General features: G+C 38.2%; 3 protein-coding genes across 3 annotated transcripts; 1 reads left to right on the top strand and 2 right to left on the bottom strand.

The window, feature by feature from the left end:
- Positions 1-933: 933 nt before the first annotated feature.
- Positions 934-2,082, bottom strand: B0P05DRAFT_568488 (uncharacterized protein; the record flags this gene model as incomplete). The annotated part of the gene is made up of 2 exons (XM_051581198.1): positions 934-1,034; positions 1,308-2,082. 2 exons carry the CDS (start codon positions 2,080-2,082, stop codon positions 934-936), a joined length of 876 nt encoding a protein of 291 aa, XP_051438779.1.
- Positions 2,083-4,859: 2,777 nt separating this feature from the next.
- Positions 4,860-5,276, top strand: B0P05DRAFT_525792 (uncharacterized protein). Its single transcript, XM_051576358.1, has one exon. The coding sequence runs from the start codon at positions 4,878-4,880 to the stop codon at positions 5,178-5,180; it is 303 nt and encodes a 100-aa protein (XP_051438778.1). The 5' UTR covers positions 4,860-4,877; the 3' UTR covers positions 5,181-5,276.
- A 6-nt stretch (positions 5,277-5,282) lies between these two features.
- Positions 5,283-17,374, bottom strand: B0P05DRAFT_583578 (uncharacterized protein; the record flags this gene model as incomplete). Its single annotated transcript, XM_051582259.1, has 12 exons — positions 5,283-5,393; positions 5,439-5,770; positions 5,817-5,994; positions 6,048-6,140; positions 6,183-6,917; positions 6,966-7,595; positions 7,648-16,036; positions 16,084-16,475; positions 16,523-16,732; positions 16,779-17,069; positions 17,116-17,273; positions 17,326-17,374. 12 exons carry the CDS (start codon positions 17,372-17,374, stop codon positions 5,283-5,285), a joined length of 11,568 nt encoding a protein of 3,855 aa, XP_051438777.1.
- Between the last annotated feature and the right edge of the window lie 220 nt (positions 17,375-17,594).

Genomic DNA, 17,594 nt, shown 5'->3' with positions numbered 1-17,594 from the left:
GTACCCAATTAGACAAATGATATGGAATAGTTTAGTTTAAAGTAAAAGACAATACAAGTAAGGCACGGTTGTTAGTCTAAAGTAAAATTATGGATTATGAATCTAAATCTGGATGTCTTTATTTAAGTTGAATTGCTCTAGTATCTATACCTATTCTAAAGTATTCATGTTGGACTTGCAAAAGTGCAATTATAACAATCCAAGTATAATAATTTATAAGCCATTGTAAAAGTGATACAATATGCCAAGCGTTTGCTGACTAACAAGTAAAATGAGCAATATGTGCTAAAGTCTAATGTGATATAGAGTAATACAATAATTAGGATTCAAAGTAAAAGAATAAGCATTCTGTGACACAAATAGCTGTCAGAATTTAGAGTTGGATAATAAGGAGTTCAAACATGAGTAGAAAAATATGTATAGAAGAATAAAGTATGAAATAGTTACAATACTTTTAGTGCACGATACAAGAATAATAATAAAATTTAGGACAAGGAATAATTGCATGGATTTAATATCAGATTCGAAATCGTCCAGCTATATTGATTTTGAATAAAGAACCTAATGGAAGATCAATCAATTTATCATCTCCAAGTCAAAATCCAAGGACTCAAATATAGAAATTGGTTGTAAGCTAACATGAAAGATACAGGTAAAGTAAACTACTTGAATGATTATTTGAGCGGTTTACATCCTCGTTTATTGAAATGATAATTGCCAATTTAAATTTGAGATCTGAAATAATCTGATTTACAATAAATTGCACTAACCGAACTATTCCAACAGGTATAATGCATTGAAGTGTACAAGTCAAAAATAGAAGTGTGAAATAAAAAAATATGCGAAAGAATGAAGTTTCAAAGTAGTAAAAGATGCAATATGGATTTTGCCTTCAAATTTGGGGATTTGTTTATTCATTTATTGTTTTTTTTTTCAGATAAGCTTTATCTTTTGCTCAAGGACCCGGTATTGATTATAAAATGATTTGGAATAGCTTATCCAGTCTTTCATATCTTCTTCAGTCACTTCTTTTGCTGCATCAGCGATTTTGAGGAGAAGGTTGTCATAATCACTAAAACATTCTCCTTTGACACTTTCTTTAATCTGGGACCAGAAAGACTTCATGGGGTTCATGGATGGTGAGCCAGCAGGAAGGTATAGAAACTTATAGCCTCTCAATGTTATCAAGTCTCGAACTTTTTTGGTCTTGTGAATAGCAGCCATATTCATAACAAGATAACGGCCACACAGCCCAGAACGATCCAAGGTGTCCAACAGACTACTCAAGAAATCGAAGAAATTGCTACCATTTGCACGCATTCGAGCATCTGCCTTTTTCTCGGGCTTTTTTGTTCCACAAGGCGTGGGTTCAATAACACCATTTTCACAAGTTGCCTTAAAAACGGTCGCTTTAGACTTGACAGACATGCCCTTCTTGGATTGGCCAGTGTGTAATTGGAAACCTGCTTTACTGATGAAGACACAGCTTTGATTCCAATCTATGTTGGGTTTGGGTTCGCTCTCCAAAGTAATTTGAGTTTTTCTTGGTACTACTACAGATTTCAAATTTCTAAAAGTCGAAGGAGACTCATCAAGGTATTCGTAAAGACTTAAGAGACTAATCGATCCAATTTCAGGGAAACTTTCAAGTAATGCATCTCTTGCTTGCCAGGCCATTGCTTCAGAATTATTAGCAAAAAAGCTATCGAGGAACTCCTTGTGAAGCTGTTCAAGCTTTCCTGTTTTTATATTCTTGCTTTTTCGGCCTGGAAGGCCTTTTGCTTCGTCATTTTTGTACTCCTTCATATAGTAGCGAGCAGTCCTTTCGTTTATACCTACTATAAAGCCGGCTTGTGTTGTTGAAAATTGTTTAAGAGCTACAATATCCTTGAGTTCTTTTATTTGCTCTTCTTTGTAAGATCTGTGTTGACGTTTGGTGTTCCTATCACTAGTTTGGGATTTAGTGTTAGGATTTTTAGGTTTGTCATCCTCTTCTTTTTTAATTTTTTTTGTTTCTTTAGAATGTTGACATTCTTTCTTCAACATTTCCAAGTGCTCGGGGCTAATGCTTTTAATATTCATTGTTAGATGTATAAAAAAGGTACTCAAAATACGAACGACCATCCGCAAATAAATACATCATGCAAGATTAAAAATCAACTCCGAAAATCGAAACACAACATTTAGAAAGGGAATACAAGGCGCAATTGCATATACACCATGCCATATCCCAACAGAGAATCATTACAAGTTCTACGTCTAGCCAGAACTACAACAATGTATATAATCACTCAATATTTAGCAGAGGACCCTTCAGAGGAAACCAAAGAGGGTTTTCAAGACAATATCACCATAAGGGGCATTTTCAAGCGAGAGGGATAGACTATAGAAGCTTCTTTCCCTCAACAAACAATATCCAGACCTACACAAACAACAACAACAAGAGTCAGGAACTGTAATTTAATATGTGTAACAATCAGTATCATAACAACATTATCTTCACACGACATACAAAGTGTTAAACAATATGCAAACTGGTCGATATATAACCCTCCCAAATATATATATATATATATATATACATACAAACACATATATTTCAATATTCAGAAAAAATTGGATCACGGCTAGAATATTATGAAGAAATATATTATTAGAATTTCAAGCTACAAACAAAAAAGCATGACTCAGAGAGCTAGTACCCCATCTTTCGTCTCTATTACGATAACCTTTCGATTGGCACGTTTCAACTTCAAGTTTTGGCACATTTTACAAAAAAATAAATTGAAATGAATATTCAGCTATACTATAAAAATGGAAGAGGCAATGTTGTTGACGAGTCTATTGAAATGGAGGTTGGTGAAGAACAATATCCTTTGGACAACATCACCAACTTCGATCAATATTTGGGTATAAAGCCTCCTGAGCGCGAAGCATTAAAGCCAGAGGTACCAAAAAAGATTCAAGCAGCAGAAACTTCTGGAGAAGGATCGTATGTTAAGCACGGTAACGATACTAAGGAGCGCTTCTTTTACTTAATTTATGAAAAAGGCCTGACATCTGATAAAGCAGCCACGCAGTTTAATATCGCTCGTCGTACTGCTTACAGCTGATGTGAGAAAGATCAGAAGGGGCAGAGATATGCAAAAGAGGACTTTTCTAGACAAATCAAATCTAAACCAGGTCGACCAATTAATTTCAACAAAGAGCATTAGCGATTCTTAGAAAAAGAGCTCATAGACTTCCCTTCAGCAACCTTAGACCGAGCTATGGAGAGTCTGACAAATAGATTCAAAGATTTGAAAGTCTCTAAGACTTCAATCCATAGATTCATGACTGAGAAGTGTGCTTTTTCTTTTAAAAAGCTCATTTCATTCAAAGGAAAGAAACTCACCCCGCAAACATTTTCAAGCGTTTCGAATGGGTCCAGAGATGGGTGAAACTGATCTAGGCTTCGAGGGTAATTGTGTTTTCGTTGACGAATCAGCATTTTATATCAACTTGAAAAGAACGAAGGCCTGGTCAAAGAAAAGAAAAGCAAACGGCTCTAAGTACAAAAAGACGGTGGGTACAGTTACTGGTTATTATTTCAATTTTATTGCCTGCACTTTTAACATTTTGAATAAGTATGAAGAATTTAAAGGTCATTATATTGCAATGGACAATATTCCAATTCATACAGTGGATGAAATCCAAAAGTATATTGAGAGTCGTGTTTATCTTCCACTTTATTCTCCTGAGCTGAATCCAATCGAACAATTTTAGTCAGTAGTCAAGAGCAAGTTGAAAAGAGAGCGTCTTTTAGACAATGAGGCACTCAACAGTAGAATATCAAATGCTTGCAAAGATATTCGCTTTAACAAGTTGAAAGACTTTTGCTTCAAAGTTTGAAACTTGTCTCAGAAAGAACCTCTAAGTTTGGCACACTTTTTGCCAAATCGCCTGTGCCAAAAATATTTTCGGGAAATATTGTAATCAAAATGTCTGGTGTTAATTTCATAGGCATTCCGCTGGTTGATAACTGTTTACTAGCTCGTTTTTCTTTTTCTCATTCTAAATCAAGCTCTTTTACAATTTGTTATTCCTTGCAATCATCGACCCGGCACAGATTTAATGACCAAGTTAATACTCACAGCACTTATTGCTGGAAATGCGATTGATCATTACATTTGTAGTCCGTGTGAATGCATTGGTAGCCATCAGGACGACACCAATCACTTCATCAACAGACGCTTTCCCCTTGTAATAATTGAAATTTAAATAGTGATCGGTTGTAGTGCCTGTTAGGTTCAAGAAAAAAAATTGATTTTCGAGAAATCCGCAAATCGAGTATTGAAAAAGCCGCACTCTGAACCCGCAGTTCGATACTGCATTCACTGTAAACACCAGAACGAACGTAATAAAAGGACCAGGTTTGTTTAACTCTCATATTCTCAGGGATGAGCAATGATTTTATGTTATAATTGACTGATTCTGTAAATGTCAGTGGAATTACTTGATTAATACTTAGACATGTAATGCAGCTTTGTATGACAAGCTATTTATATTAAACAATTGTTTATACTACAAAAAAAAAAAAAGGTTTTTTTAGTACGTATCTTCTATAGACAGCCTAGTATAATCGAAATCCCGGGTTAATCAAATCGTTGATGACTATAAAATCAAAACTGTCAACAATATCAGAAAATCGAAAAAAATCGATGATGAGTTTAAAGCATAATTCAACAATCATGCAAAATTACCACCTATCATGATGGATTTCATGTGAATTATGAAACAACAATTAAGTTTATCCAATGATTAGAAGAAGATCGTTTTTATATGTAGTTCTTATGTCATAGAGGTGTATGTGATTTTTTTTGGATATATAAGCCTCAATGGCAAACAGGCTTCTTCACTTTATAGTTTCTTACTACTATTGTTATTTTAAAATGGGTCAATTTTTTCAATTCTTGAAGAAAGGTTTTGTCGAACCAGAAATCTATCCTCTTGTCGGTGTCCTAGGTGTCGCTTTCAGTGCTGCTGCATACATGGGTTTACATCAAGCTCGTGCTCCTGATGTTGTTTGGGACCACAAAAAGAACGAAACTCCTTGGCAGCAAGTCAATCAAGGTGACCAAGTAAAGTTGGCTGCTTACAACCAGAAGTATGATCGTAAATTCGTTCGTAAAGAATGGTAAACATGATTGTTATATATTTATTTGAACGCATGTACATAAAACTTGAATAAACATTGCATCTTTGTATTTTAAATGAAGGTGTTTTTTTACACAGCACTTTCTTTATAACCAAGGCATCCATGTACATTCCATTTGTGCCATTTTTTGTGGGTTACTTGCTTGAGAGATCAAATCAATAATATTTTGATTTACGGGTTTATCTATATTTACAACCTATTTATTGGTCAGTACCTTGAATTGCGGTTATATATGATCTACCTTTTCATTTTCCATTTTACAAGCCAAGAACTGTGCTTTTGCCATTATTTGAGATACGTTTGCTTGTACACGATCATGAAGTTGAGTATCAACAGTTGGTAAATGATTAGTCATGTACCATGCAATCATTTCATCTCTGACGAAAAGACTAAGATATTGACCCAATTCTAATTCTGGTTCAGTAAGAGAGCGAGCAGTAGCCATCAAACAAGTAGTAAATAAGCCTTCAATACCAACGGGGGTGATGTAGTCTTGAATATTGGGAGTGAATCTAAAAGGTACTGATTCACCATTACCAAGTAATGGGTCGGCAGAGCCTACTTGGTTCCATCCTAGTCGACAGTAAGGATTTTTCATGTTTAGCATATGTCGTCTTACCTGGTAGTAATTCTGTCATCCAGATATTACCTCTACTGCGTGAAACAGTGATTCTATGAGGTGTACGATGACCAACACTGAGCAAATACGATATGAACGTAGCAGTGGCATATTGCGATATAAATTGCTTGCGATGTGCCCAGTAATCAGTATAAGAACCAAGTGTACGAAGCATGTACTATATCTCATTGATTTAATCCAATATCCTTTTGTTATATAGAGAAGACATACCTTGCTCAATATGTTTGAAGGGACATATTTCTTTGTAATTTCTTCATTGATTTCCATGCGAAGATTCAGTAGTTCAGCCTTCAAATTGGTCGTCTAAAAAAGGTTAACAAGCTATTTTTAATACAAAATACTTACATCAGTGTCTTTACTAATGCCACTCTTCAGCTTCTCCACAAAAAAATTAAGCGGGTCGTCCTTATGAATATTGATACCATCGCAGTGATCTTCATAAATATCATACAAAGTACAGTAGGATGGATCATCTTCGACCATACGAACATTAGGTGCTAAGGGTACAATAGCAGGAAGATGGAATTTAAGACCACGTATACGACTTTCTTTCTTGTGCTCTAGTACATCATTCAAGATACGGAACAGTTGCATCAATCTTTCTTCTCGGCGGAATTGCCGAGCAGCAGGATTTTGAATAACAAAAGGATGAAGCGTACCATCATGGCCCCGAATTGTAAGTCGACGGAAGCAATTGCCATAACTACGGACGACTTCGATCTCAGACAAGAATCGATCAATGCGCAAGAAGTCGTTTGCATTATCCTTTAGTAATAAGTACTGCCCAGGAATTTCGACATCATCAAACTTCTGGTGCTGGAATTCTGCCAAATAATGGCTACAAGCTTCTAATTTCTGTTTGCGAGGTCTTGCATCTAGAGTAGCTTCAAACTTATCACGCCATAACCTCAACTTGACTACATATTCTTCCAAGTTCAATTTGGTAGTCGCAAAATCATGCACAAATGCTGTTTTCATATGGCCTGGATATAAACTCCCAGCAAAACGAGCAATGTTGAGAATAGTGGAACCAGTCAGTTGAAGATCATCATTTGGATTCATGAGACGAGAAAGTAATTGCTAGCATAAGATAGATAAATATATTATCATTTTAAACATTTGACTTACTTGTGCACCTTCGTTGTATAATGCAACTACTAGGCGATACATATCTTCATCTGCTTGAGGCTTGAACTTCAATTGGATCTGATCAACCATAGTTTCCATAGAGAGAGCAAGGAGAGGATATCCTGTTTTTAGCATTGCCATGATTTCATCTAAAGGATGCGCATGAGGACCACCAGCACCAGGTGTTGATGTCTTACCATCTGGTGCAGTAGAAGAAGGCAGCTTATCATTAGCGTTTTCATTTTCCTTGGCCTTGGCATCATCAAATGCTTGTTGCTGCTGCTGCTGCGAAGCTTGTTCCACTTTGATCTGCACGTCACTATCCTTGGTATCCTCCATCTTAGCTGTGCTAGACGCTTCCTTGTGATCGATATCCATATCATCCTTTTCCGAGCCATTTTTAGCAGTGGCCGTAGCTCTATCATCACTTGATTGTGTAGCATCGGATTCTCCTACTTTAGAAGACTCCTTCTTTTGGTCTTCATTAGGTATTGTCTCCTTTGGTACTGCAATAGTATCTTTGCTTGAGTCAGTACTAGAATTTTTGGCAGCATCAGTAGCAGCAGCAGCAGCAGCATTTGCTCTCTTCAGCATATCTTCTTTTGCAGTACGAAGTTGAAAGTGAAGTGCCTTTGTTAAAAAGTGATATTAATGTCATTACAAAACAATATTATCTACGTACCTGAGGGAATTGCTTTGCAATACGAATCAAAATAGCACGTGCATGTTTTCCTTCTCTTTGCTGTAAGCCTACCAGAAGCTGAGGAATAAAAGTAACCCAATACCAAACAGGCCATTCACCTTTATAGCCTTCAAAAGCACGAGAGATAGTGCCATTGGTATCATCCAAACTCAAAAGCCAAAGAACACGCAAAAGGTATTTTCTAGCCTTCGCATTTTTGTAAATACCTGCTGCTTGAAGATAGCAACTAACAGCATTATTAGCCCAGCTCAAATCGTTGGGATTTTCCTTAAAACGACCATCATTATATCTACCCCATTCAGCCCAAGCTCTTGGAAGAGACAGATCGATCTGTACTGCGTTGACAAAGGCTTCATTAGCTTCATTGTGGTGATTCAACTTGGCGAGGAATTGACCTTTGAGAGTATAGAACTCGGCTTTCTGTTGCATGGTGAAATAAGCAAGATTTGTATTGGTAATGACATCTAGACCAGCAGTAATTTCAGCGGGGTTTTCATAGTAACATTTGGCTTGTTCACGAAGCTTAAGGAATGCATCTTGGATCTCAATATTGGGCAAAGTATATATCTTGGTCAATTGATTGACGCAAACGTCAGGGAGATGGTGTTTTCTAGCCACATGACCAAATTGATTAATGATCCAAGCTGTTTCATGATAACCACGGTAGCCAAAGGAATTTCCAGCTTGAGAATTCATTTGATTGGGAAGCATAGGTAACAAAGGCAAGTAAGCTCTATTGATTGCATTGAAGACATGTTGGCGCCATGAAACGATGTCACTCCATACATTGATATCATCCCACATGTTTGGCAAACGTTCACGCCAGGTACCCAAAATACTACGCAAACTATTGGACTGTTGTTCAAGTGTTTGTGCAGTCGTACCAGCTAAACTCATAAAGATTTGGTTTGCTTCATGCAACTCCAGATAGTGTTGAAAAACTTGTAGCAAGTGTACATGGCTTTGAGAGACAATATGAGGCAGTGTATACCATTCCTTAAGCGATAGTTGAACGCCTTCTTCGCAAACACGAGTGAATTCAGCAAGTCTATCGTCCATTGTTTGAGATTTAATCAGTGCCAAAAACCCTTCCATTGCCTTGAGTCGTGGTGTTGGTGGGTCTGAAATAGAGGCCAAGGTTTGTTCTAAAGACTCACGTTCTGAAGCCCAGTCAGATAATCTCCAAGCAGATGTCAGAAGCAGTTTGCTGTTACCATCATGCTTTGCCAAGTCAGAAAGAATGTCCCATTGTTGAAGCTTTTGAGTACAAGACAACCAATGGTCTTCCCAAAGCATATATTCAGATTCAGCAAATGGCAAAACACCACTACGAGCCTTGATCTGAGCATTTTCATACATGGTTTGGGCTTGAGCCCACATACCACATTGCTCAAACGAGATAGCGACATTGGTTTCGACATAGGTACTACGACGTCTCCATAGACCATAAAACATGTCATCTTCTTGGAGATTAGAATATAATTCTGCCAAGGCATCTAATGTACGCTCATGGTTGTTAATATCATGCTTGGATGATTCTGTAAGTCGTCTTGTCGTGGATGATCGCTGCAAGATCTCAACAGCTGTATGCCAAGCGTTGTGTGTCTTACCCAAGCATTTAATCAGATGTGGAGGAAGCTTTATATCACAACCAGTTCGAGCAATACCAGTCAATAAAGCTTGGATAACATTGGGACGCAAATCAACCTGTTTGTTGTGATGCTCCTTAGCAAGTAAATTGATAAGCACTTTTGACATATCATGCTGTTCGGTATTCGACAAGCTATTCCAGCACATAGAGAAAAGGTCGACCCATAACTTGAAGGCTGTTTCAGCATTCAAATATTGAAGATAACGTGTGCTTGTGACAGTAGTGTTGATATCAGAACTTTGCAAATTCTTTAAAAAGAGTTGGTGTTGTTGAACAATTTCATTGAGCTTGTCTGGAATATCTGTTTCTGTCACTTCGGCTTGACTTGCAATAGTCTTGATTGATTTGATTTTGAGAGTCTGAGGACTTGATATTTGTGGATTCACTTTAACAGCACCAAACAACATATCTAAAGCTTGATGAATCCAAAAAGTGTTGGACAACGGTTCCCAGTTTTGGACGCCCAAGATATAGTTAAGGCGAGCATAAAGATTACGGCTAGTGCTTCTGTCAAAGATACGCATGAATTGGCTACGAATGTTGGGATTTTCATCACGCGTGCCCATCAAAAAGGCTTGCTCCAGACGCACGGTCAATTCAGATCGAGCAAAAGAAGGATTGCTATAAATCTTGATAACTAAATTCAGAAAGTCCTCAGTAAGTCTTTTGTTGTTGCGAGCTTTGAAGGTCATCATCTTGACTAAAAGGCCAGCCTTTTCTTTTGCAGTTGGAAAAGCTTCTTTCTTATCAAGTGTCCATTCAGAGACCATATCTAAAATGGCATGCAGTAATTGTGCTTCAGGAGATTTCTCGATCAACTGGATCAAGCAGCTTAAGAACCAACGTCGTTGATCACCAAGATAAGATATTCTCTTTTTCAAAAGATTGAGACCCAAAACCAAAAGGTTTACATGGGAGTCATAGCCAGCAGCAGACGTTGTATGAGCCGAAAGGATGTGTTCTTTGGTAAGTTTTTGAAGAAGCTTAACAATACCAGCTACAAATGGATCAAGCTGTTCACTACGATTGGTACTTGCTGACTGAAGCAATTTCAAAACAACATAGATATTGTTCATGCTAGCCATACCATCGGTAATGGTTGAATCAACCAAAGACACAAAAGCAGCAACATCAGGATGTTGAGGTTCCTCCCTGTTTTCAGCATTAGTGATCTGATTGATAGACCCAAAGATGTAAGAGAGAACTGGTTGAAGTGCAGTATGGATACGGACATTGTCTGACTTGATGCTGTTTTCCAGCAAACGGAATAACTGATTCATATTGACAACGAACCAGTCAACAGGCTTATGGGCAATATCAATTGTTAAGATTTCCAATGCACTACAGACACTGGAAATCAAGATTTCACTCATCTCCTTGATACTCAAAGTGCGTTCCAAATGAGCAAACTTGACATGAACATCAGGCCATACAGCAGGATCCAAGAAACGCTTGATAAGTTCCAACACACGTTGGACTAGTTTTCTCTGTATCATATCGGATGGATTATAGACGGTGCAAGCAAGGCGGACAAGATAGCCAATCGTGTTTTCTCGTAAAGTAAAAGAAGGAATATACTCTTTGCCATCATGTACAGTCGTTGAAGATGAAGCATTACTCTTTACTTCCCCATCAGCGCCTTCAGACTTTGATTTCTTTGCAGGAGATTCTGACAGAGCTTCGGCTGATCTCTTGCCTAGAGGAGAAGTAGGAGCTTCAGTCTTAGGTTGATTTTGCAAGCGAGTCTGTTCCCATTTTAGGAGCAGTTCGCTCAGTTCAACCGTAAGTAACTTATTTTCAGGAGTAGCATTTTGAAGCAAACCAAGTTTGGGCAAAGCATTCACAATTTGTGGCAAAAAATGCTCGCGATAATCATAAAACAAATCAGGTTGACGAACAAGTAATTGATAGACATTGACCATTTGTGATATGCTATGCGTATCTTCAACAATCACTTTGCGAGTCAAACGAACCCAGGTGGGTACTTTCTCGTTACCTACCAAAGGCACACGCTTAGGAAGTACAGGAGCAAGAATATCCAAGCCTTGTTTGACCAAAGAGCGTGCTTCAGACAGATGTGCACGCAGCAGGGCAGCATAAATTTGAATGACAATCTTGCTAGGTGTTTCAAACGCAGTAATAAACCGAGCAATCAGAACATAGGCAGCTTGTTTGCATGTTGCATCTTCAAGACGCAAGTAATGCCAGCCAAATTTGATGATTTCTTTTCTTAAATCAGTTAACAATTGAGGAGCATATTGTACAATCATAGCCGTTAATTGAAGCAGTTCAATTCGAAGTGAATCTTCGGCATATTGATCTTCATCAGAAGAGTCCGAAGTAAGGTGTGCCCATATCTTGGAGTTCAGTTGCTCAATCATTTTAGAGTCGAGAATTTCTGCACAGCTATCATGTTTGAGAGAGATCGAAACCAAGAGAGCAGGATTGATGACATGTCGAAGAATCATCATACGCAGGTAAGCTGAAGTGGAGACATCATTGAATTGCTGAAGAAACTTTTCCAATACAAGTCGCTTTGCTTTTGCTGAGTAGCCAAGTGCAACATTGACAAGGAAGAATTCACGGAGATATGACAAGTCCATTACAGATTCTTGAGCAAATAAAGTAGCCACTTCAAATACTAGATCAACATTGTCAGGATTGGTACGAAGATAAGAAATGAATATCTGTGAAATATAGAGAGATTCACGAGTCATTTGGTAGCCTTGTTCGTCATCCTTCTTCATGATCTCAAAACGATTAGGAGTATGCCAGAGTGTTAATAAGCTTTCAAGTAGTTCAGGATGCGAGGTTAGCCAATCAGAATCATATCGAACTATTTCGCGTATAACCAATACACCTTGATAGTGTATGTTATCATTACCAGCTACATTTAGTGTCTTGTCAATCAAATCCTTGGGAGCTTTCATAATTTCACTACGAATCTGTGTTGCATTTTCAGTCGCAAGGACATCGATAAACAAACGCATGTGGTTGTGTTGATCGAGTTTTTCATAGAAATAATTGATTGTCTCGGTAGGATATCTGTTTAAATACTTGATCAGATTAGGACGGAAAGGACTTGAGATGGAGCGTCGCAAATAAGCTTCCATGTCCAGCACAACAGAAACAAGATCATCCAAGAAAATATGAGCAGCAGCAGGCAACAAATGGAAGATATTCAAGATAGCTACAATGATCTTCACTTCATGGTTTTCACTGAGATTCTTGCTTGCAGCCTCTTGAAGAGCTTTAGGATCAGCCCATTGCTTTAAATGGTCTAAAAGCTTTTTACCAATTTCCACCTTGAAATAATTGGTCAATAACTCTAACAAACGAGCAAGCCCTTCAAGACCAGCTATACTAAGTGTCTTGTGATTAGAAAGAGTAGTCAAAATAGGACGCAAGCCTTGTTGCAAAAGTTCTTTGGGCAACTTGTGCTGTTGAGCCAACACTTGCTTAAGGCCACGGTGGGCTGCCTCTACAACTTCTGGTGCTTTAGAATACAATGATTTGAAGAAGACTTGAATGATACGAGCACGTGTATGCGTTTGGCGTTGATTTGAAAAATCTGAACATGCCATAGCAGCTGACAAAAGTCGGATGCACACAATACGAAGATTCATGAGCGAAGTAGCATTCTTGTACTGAGAACTTCGACTTACTAAGGCTTGGTCCTCGGCATCAGCAAGAGCTAAAGCTTCATGAAGCAAACGAATCAACTCGTCATTAAACTCCAAGAAAGGTGGTCTCAGAGTAAGACAATAGGTGATAGCATCAATATGGCCAATCTGCATGGCAAAAGGAAGTGCACGAAGAGGTTTGGCAAAGATAGGCGCTACTAATCGTTCTCTAACAGGGGCCAAAAGTTCAGTAACTTCATTGCCTGTCAGGTCTGCCAAAAGTTGGAACGAAGATTGAATGGTTTCGCGTACAATACTGTTTGAATTGGAGAGCTCGCTTAGCAGTAAAGCAATCAAGTTTTGGAATTTCTTTTGAACCTCGGGTGATTCCTCGTCTTCTAGTCGATTGCATACTTTGAGAACATGGGAGAGTGTCTGAGTAGCTTCTGTTGTGTTGATATTAGCCATCTCTGGTGATGCATCTTTTAAGACAAACAGCAATGAGCGGATAAAGTCAAGTTCATGCTCACGCATCCATTTGGTGCCCATATCAAGTTGAGAACTAATAATGGAGATACCTAGACAACCACCTCGCTTATTAAACCATTCCTGCTTGTAACAGCACGAGCCAAATTGAGAAGCAAAGACACGGAAGATGGGTAATTGCCAAACATAATCTTTGCTACCCAGTACACTAGCAGCAGTATCAAAACAAAGTTGTAAAGATTCTTCAGCACGTCTTCTGAGCTTGACATCTTCAGAACAGATCACTTCAACAATGGCGTCCACAAGAATCGTTGTATTTAAATTTTGTACAGACAATCGTTCATCCATCATATCTGACAATGGCTTGTTTCCAGTTTCTTTAGCATCAATGGCCTCACCTATGTGCAACAACATGAAATGTCGACAAATATTTTCATATAATGGCCAAGCATCCTCAGAGAGTTCATGCATGGTAGAGGCTTTGATGATAGCAACAAGGATGGTTTTGAGAGCCTTTTCTTGAGCAATACGCTTAGAGAGATATTTTGTATAGCCATTGCCTGCAAATCGCTTTGGCTTCAAGCCAGATTCATTGAGTGTATCACCAACAATGGTACTTTCTGTTTCTTCAGTCGGTTGTTTAGGATCAACATCCATATCTGTCGCTCCTGAAGATGTTTTATTCTCATCATTTGTTTCCTTGGTATTACTGGCTGTATCAGAAGATTGTAAGAGATGTTCCTTTACACGTTGATACAATGATTGTGCCAAGTCTTCAGGGCCTTCATCTAGTTCTAACATCATGATAATGTTTGCCTTCAGAAACTTATAAGCATGTTTCTGATAAAATAAGTCAGCCGTACGCTTTTCCAAGGTTTGACACGCAATATCAAGACATTCATCCAAGGGCAATACGTGAGGCGTCGAATGAGGATCGAACAAAATCTCAACAGACACACTACTTTCAACTTCTTTTTTGAAGTCGAGATGAGGAGCATTTCCAACCATGCGTCGATTTCTACCACCCAATTTACCCAGGATTCTCAAAGCGACATGAGAATATTGTTGACTATAGGGCAAAGGACGAAGATGGTTCCATAATGCATTCATAAGTTCATCCATCACAGGAGACATGATTTGGTCCAAAAATTCAGGATTCAGATTGTCGTTACAGAGCTCTAAGGTGCGAAGACCTTGTGATACTAATTCCTGTTCTCCTTGAAGAGCAATCACCAATGGCCTCATTAGATAAGGCAGATAGGGCAGTAATGTGCTCAAACGAACAGGTACAGCTAGACATAGCTCCACAAACAAATTTCGCATCTCGGTACGATGTGCTAGAATCAAAAGCGAGTTTAGATTTTCCAACAAGACTTGTAAAAGAGGCGTCACTTCTTTATAGAGCAATTCAAATCGACCACCACCTATACTCTTGAAAAGTGCACGCAAGAGCAAAAAGTAATTGGCTGGTTCTTCTGCTTTTGAGGAAAGTTTGAAACAAGATGTAACAAGGTTGCCCAGGTAAGGTTGTAAGATGGATTCATTAGCATCTGGAAACAAGTTGACAGCCATAAATGCTAAGCGAAATAAATGAAGCATCACTGCTGAATAGTGCATATTGCTTTGACCCAATTGATCAATACGGTCAATCAAAAATTGAAACAAAACACCAGCAAAACCTTGAGATGATACATCATTGACTAAGAGATACTGAGCAATATGTGCAAGTGAAGTATTGACAAGCATGCATTCAAAGAAAAAGTTCATTTGAGACACAAAGATTTCTTGAAAGACGGCAGGATCCAAAATTGTAAAGACAACGGCGAACATGTCCAAAATCTCTTTCTCAACACCCACTTGTGCACCTACTTTGAGAGATAGTTCGTTACATCCAATCGAGTTTTCTCCAATGTCTTCTTCTTTAACATTTTCATGAGGTAAGGAACCGTTAGGACCATAGTTATCAATGTTGTAATATTCAAAGCATCGAAGGCCTTCTCTGAAGAGTCGAGAAAATATCCGTAAGTCTTCTTGAGAAAACCCTCTTGCAAATTGAGCATAAAGTTGAGGATTTGTGTCTGTTGTAGATGGTGGTGGATTACAATGGCGCAAGCCAATAAACAAAGGTTTTAAACCAATGGCAAGATTCTTGAATAAGAAACGACCATCTTTAATGCCATCTTGTTGTGGATCAAGCGAAAATAAAACGGTTTGTATTGATCGAGCTTTTTCAAAATCAAAATCATCACTCTCTGCTTGCTCCATTTCTGAATCGCCTGCTGCGTCTTTTGTTTCTGCGTTATTAGCATTCTTTTTAAGGTATTGCTTTGAACATGTCTTGAATTGAATATTGAGGGCAGCAAATTTAGAAGCAAATGCATCTAATATGCGCATTAACAGGTTTCTGCCGTCTTTTTTGTTGGGAATCTTTATAATACAGTCAATCAAGTTAAGCAAGAGTTTTCCACACATGGTTTGAATGCTAGGTGCTAAAGTAGCATCATGAAGATTGCGTGAATAGATATATACGGTTCTATAGAGTTGTTGAGGCGAAAGTTCTGATCGAATATGATGAACAAGATCAGCAAGCATACTATAAGCCAAAGGTCTATATAGACATAGAGTTAATCATAGTGCTATCCTAACTTTGTATACCTTAATGTATCATGCGATGTAACTCCAGTACCAATAAGTACTTTCTCATTCAGTAACAAGTCAATTTTGGGCACAAAAGAAGATCTAAAGTCTGTTGATAAAATGTGTCTTGTGGCAACAAGTAATTCTTTTCTAGTAGCCGAAGATTCAGGTGGGCATTCTCGCAATAGTCTCAGCACAAAATCTGGTATTTGGTTTTGAAATGGTCGTAAAAATGTTGTATAGCTTCTTAAGATGTAAGCGAGAAACGACATTGTCTTTACTTGGGCGACAATAAAGTCATTATATACAGTTCGGTTTCTGATTTCAGGACTGACACCAACAAATACTTCGCCACGAGCCTGCGCAGCATGAGCAGCTTCAGCTTGAGGTCTTGCCTGAAGGCCTAGTGTCTATCACAAGCATCAGCTTCTGTTTATTCGTTATATGCATATTGTACCTGGAATATTAGAGGGACAAATTTCATGATATTTTCAGTAGCATAGCGGCGATGTGTTTGGAAGAGTAATACAACTATAATGGGACATTCTGTCAAGACTTTGAAACTGAACATGCTTTTTGATAAAGGCTTTGATGGCGATTCTGGTAATTCTGCAGCTGCTGGTGAATTAGGTCGCGGCGAGGTTGCTAATAATGGATTGATACCAGGCTAGAGATACTATGAGGTACTTGTTATGATTTTTTCTGTTACTTACAGTGGCTGATCCAATAGGTGTACTTGGAGCATCAAATACATCCTTTACTGTCTGTTCCATATTTTTGAATATTTCTTGTACAATGTCAAGAAAAGGTTGAACTTGATCCTCCAATACAGTTCTGAATGCTCGATGAAGATCAATAATGATCTTTACGCACACAACTGCATTGTCTTCATTTTCGACTTTTAATAGGTGCATAAGCATTCGACATAAATCGGGCGCATATTCTTTCAGAGTCTCTGTCTGTGGCAATCTATAAATGATTTCTAGAATAGTGTTTCGAAGTTTCTATTGTATGTATTATAAACATGTCAAGGAATGATATCTTTCTTACTTGTTCTGGTACGTTGCTTTGAAAGACGGGATTGCCGTTCTGAAGTATGTCGACAAAGACTGGGATCAAGGTCGCAAGGAAACGAGAGTATTCAAGTGTCTGGAAAATTTCGACTTGGTCTCTCAACTCGTTGACAATAGTCACTTTGAGCCCTGGAGCTATTGAAGAAGGTTAGGTAATACGTAAAAAGCAAAAGTCCAATCAATTTACCCAAGTTGGGGTCACTTAGTCTATGCGCGTAGACTTGTAGGGTTGTCATTTGTGCTTGTGTTCTTCTTGGCTTGCGCTTTTTGTATTAGAAAGGCAATTGTGCGTGAATTTTGCAAGGAAAGACAGGTATAATAATGCACTTGTAAAAGTAAATTAAAGAAAAGGGAAAAGTGCATTTCAAGGTCAAGATACCTGAAATTTAATCATCACGTGACGTGACCGTAAAAAATAGAAGCAGTCCTGAATGTATCCAAAAAGGGTACCATATA

The sequence above is a fragment of the Gilbertella persicaria genome (assembly GCF_025201335.1).
Source record: "Gilbertella persicaria strain CBS 190.32 chromosome Unknown B0P05scaffold_4, whole genome shotgun sequence".
In the NCBI taxonomy this organism is placed as follows: Eukaryota; Fungi; Mucoromycota; class Mucoromycetes; order Mucorales; family Choanephoraceae; genus Gilbertella; species Gilbertella persicaria.
This window is presented reverse-complemented; position numbering and strand designations above follow the sequence as displayed.

What these genes read in the sequence shown, in the direction of transcription:
- B0P05DRAFT_525792 (XM_051576358.1), top strand. Translation starts at nt 4,878, where the DNA reads ATGGCAAACAGGCTTCTTCACTTTATAGTTTCTTACTACTATTGTTAT.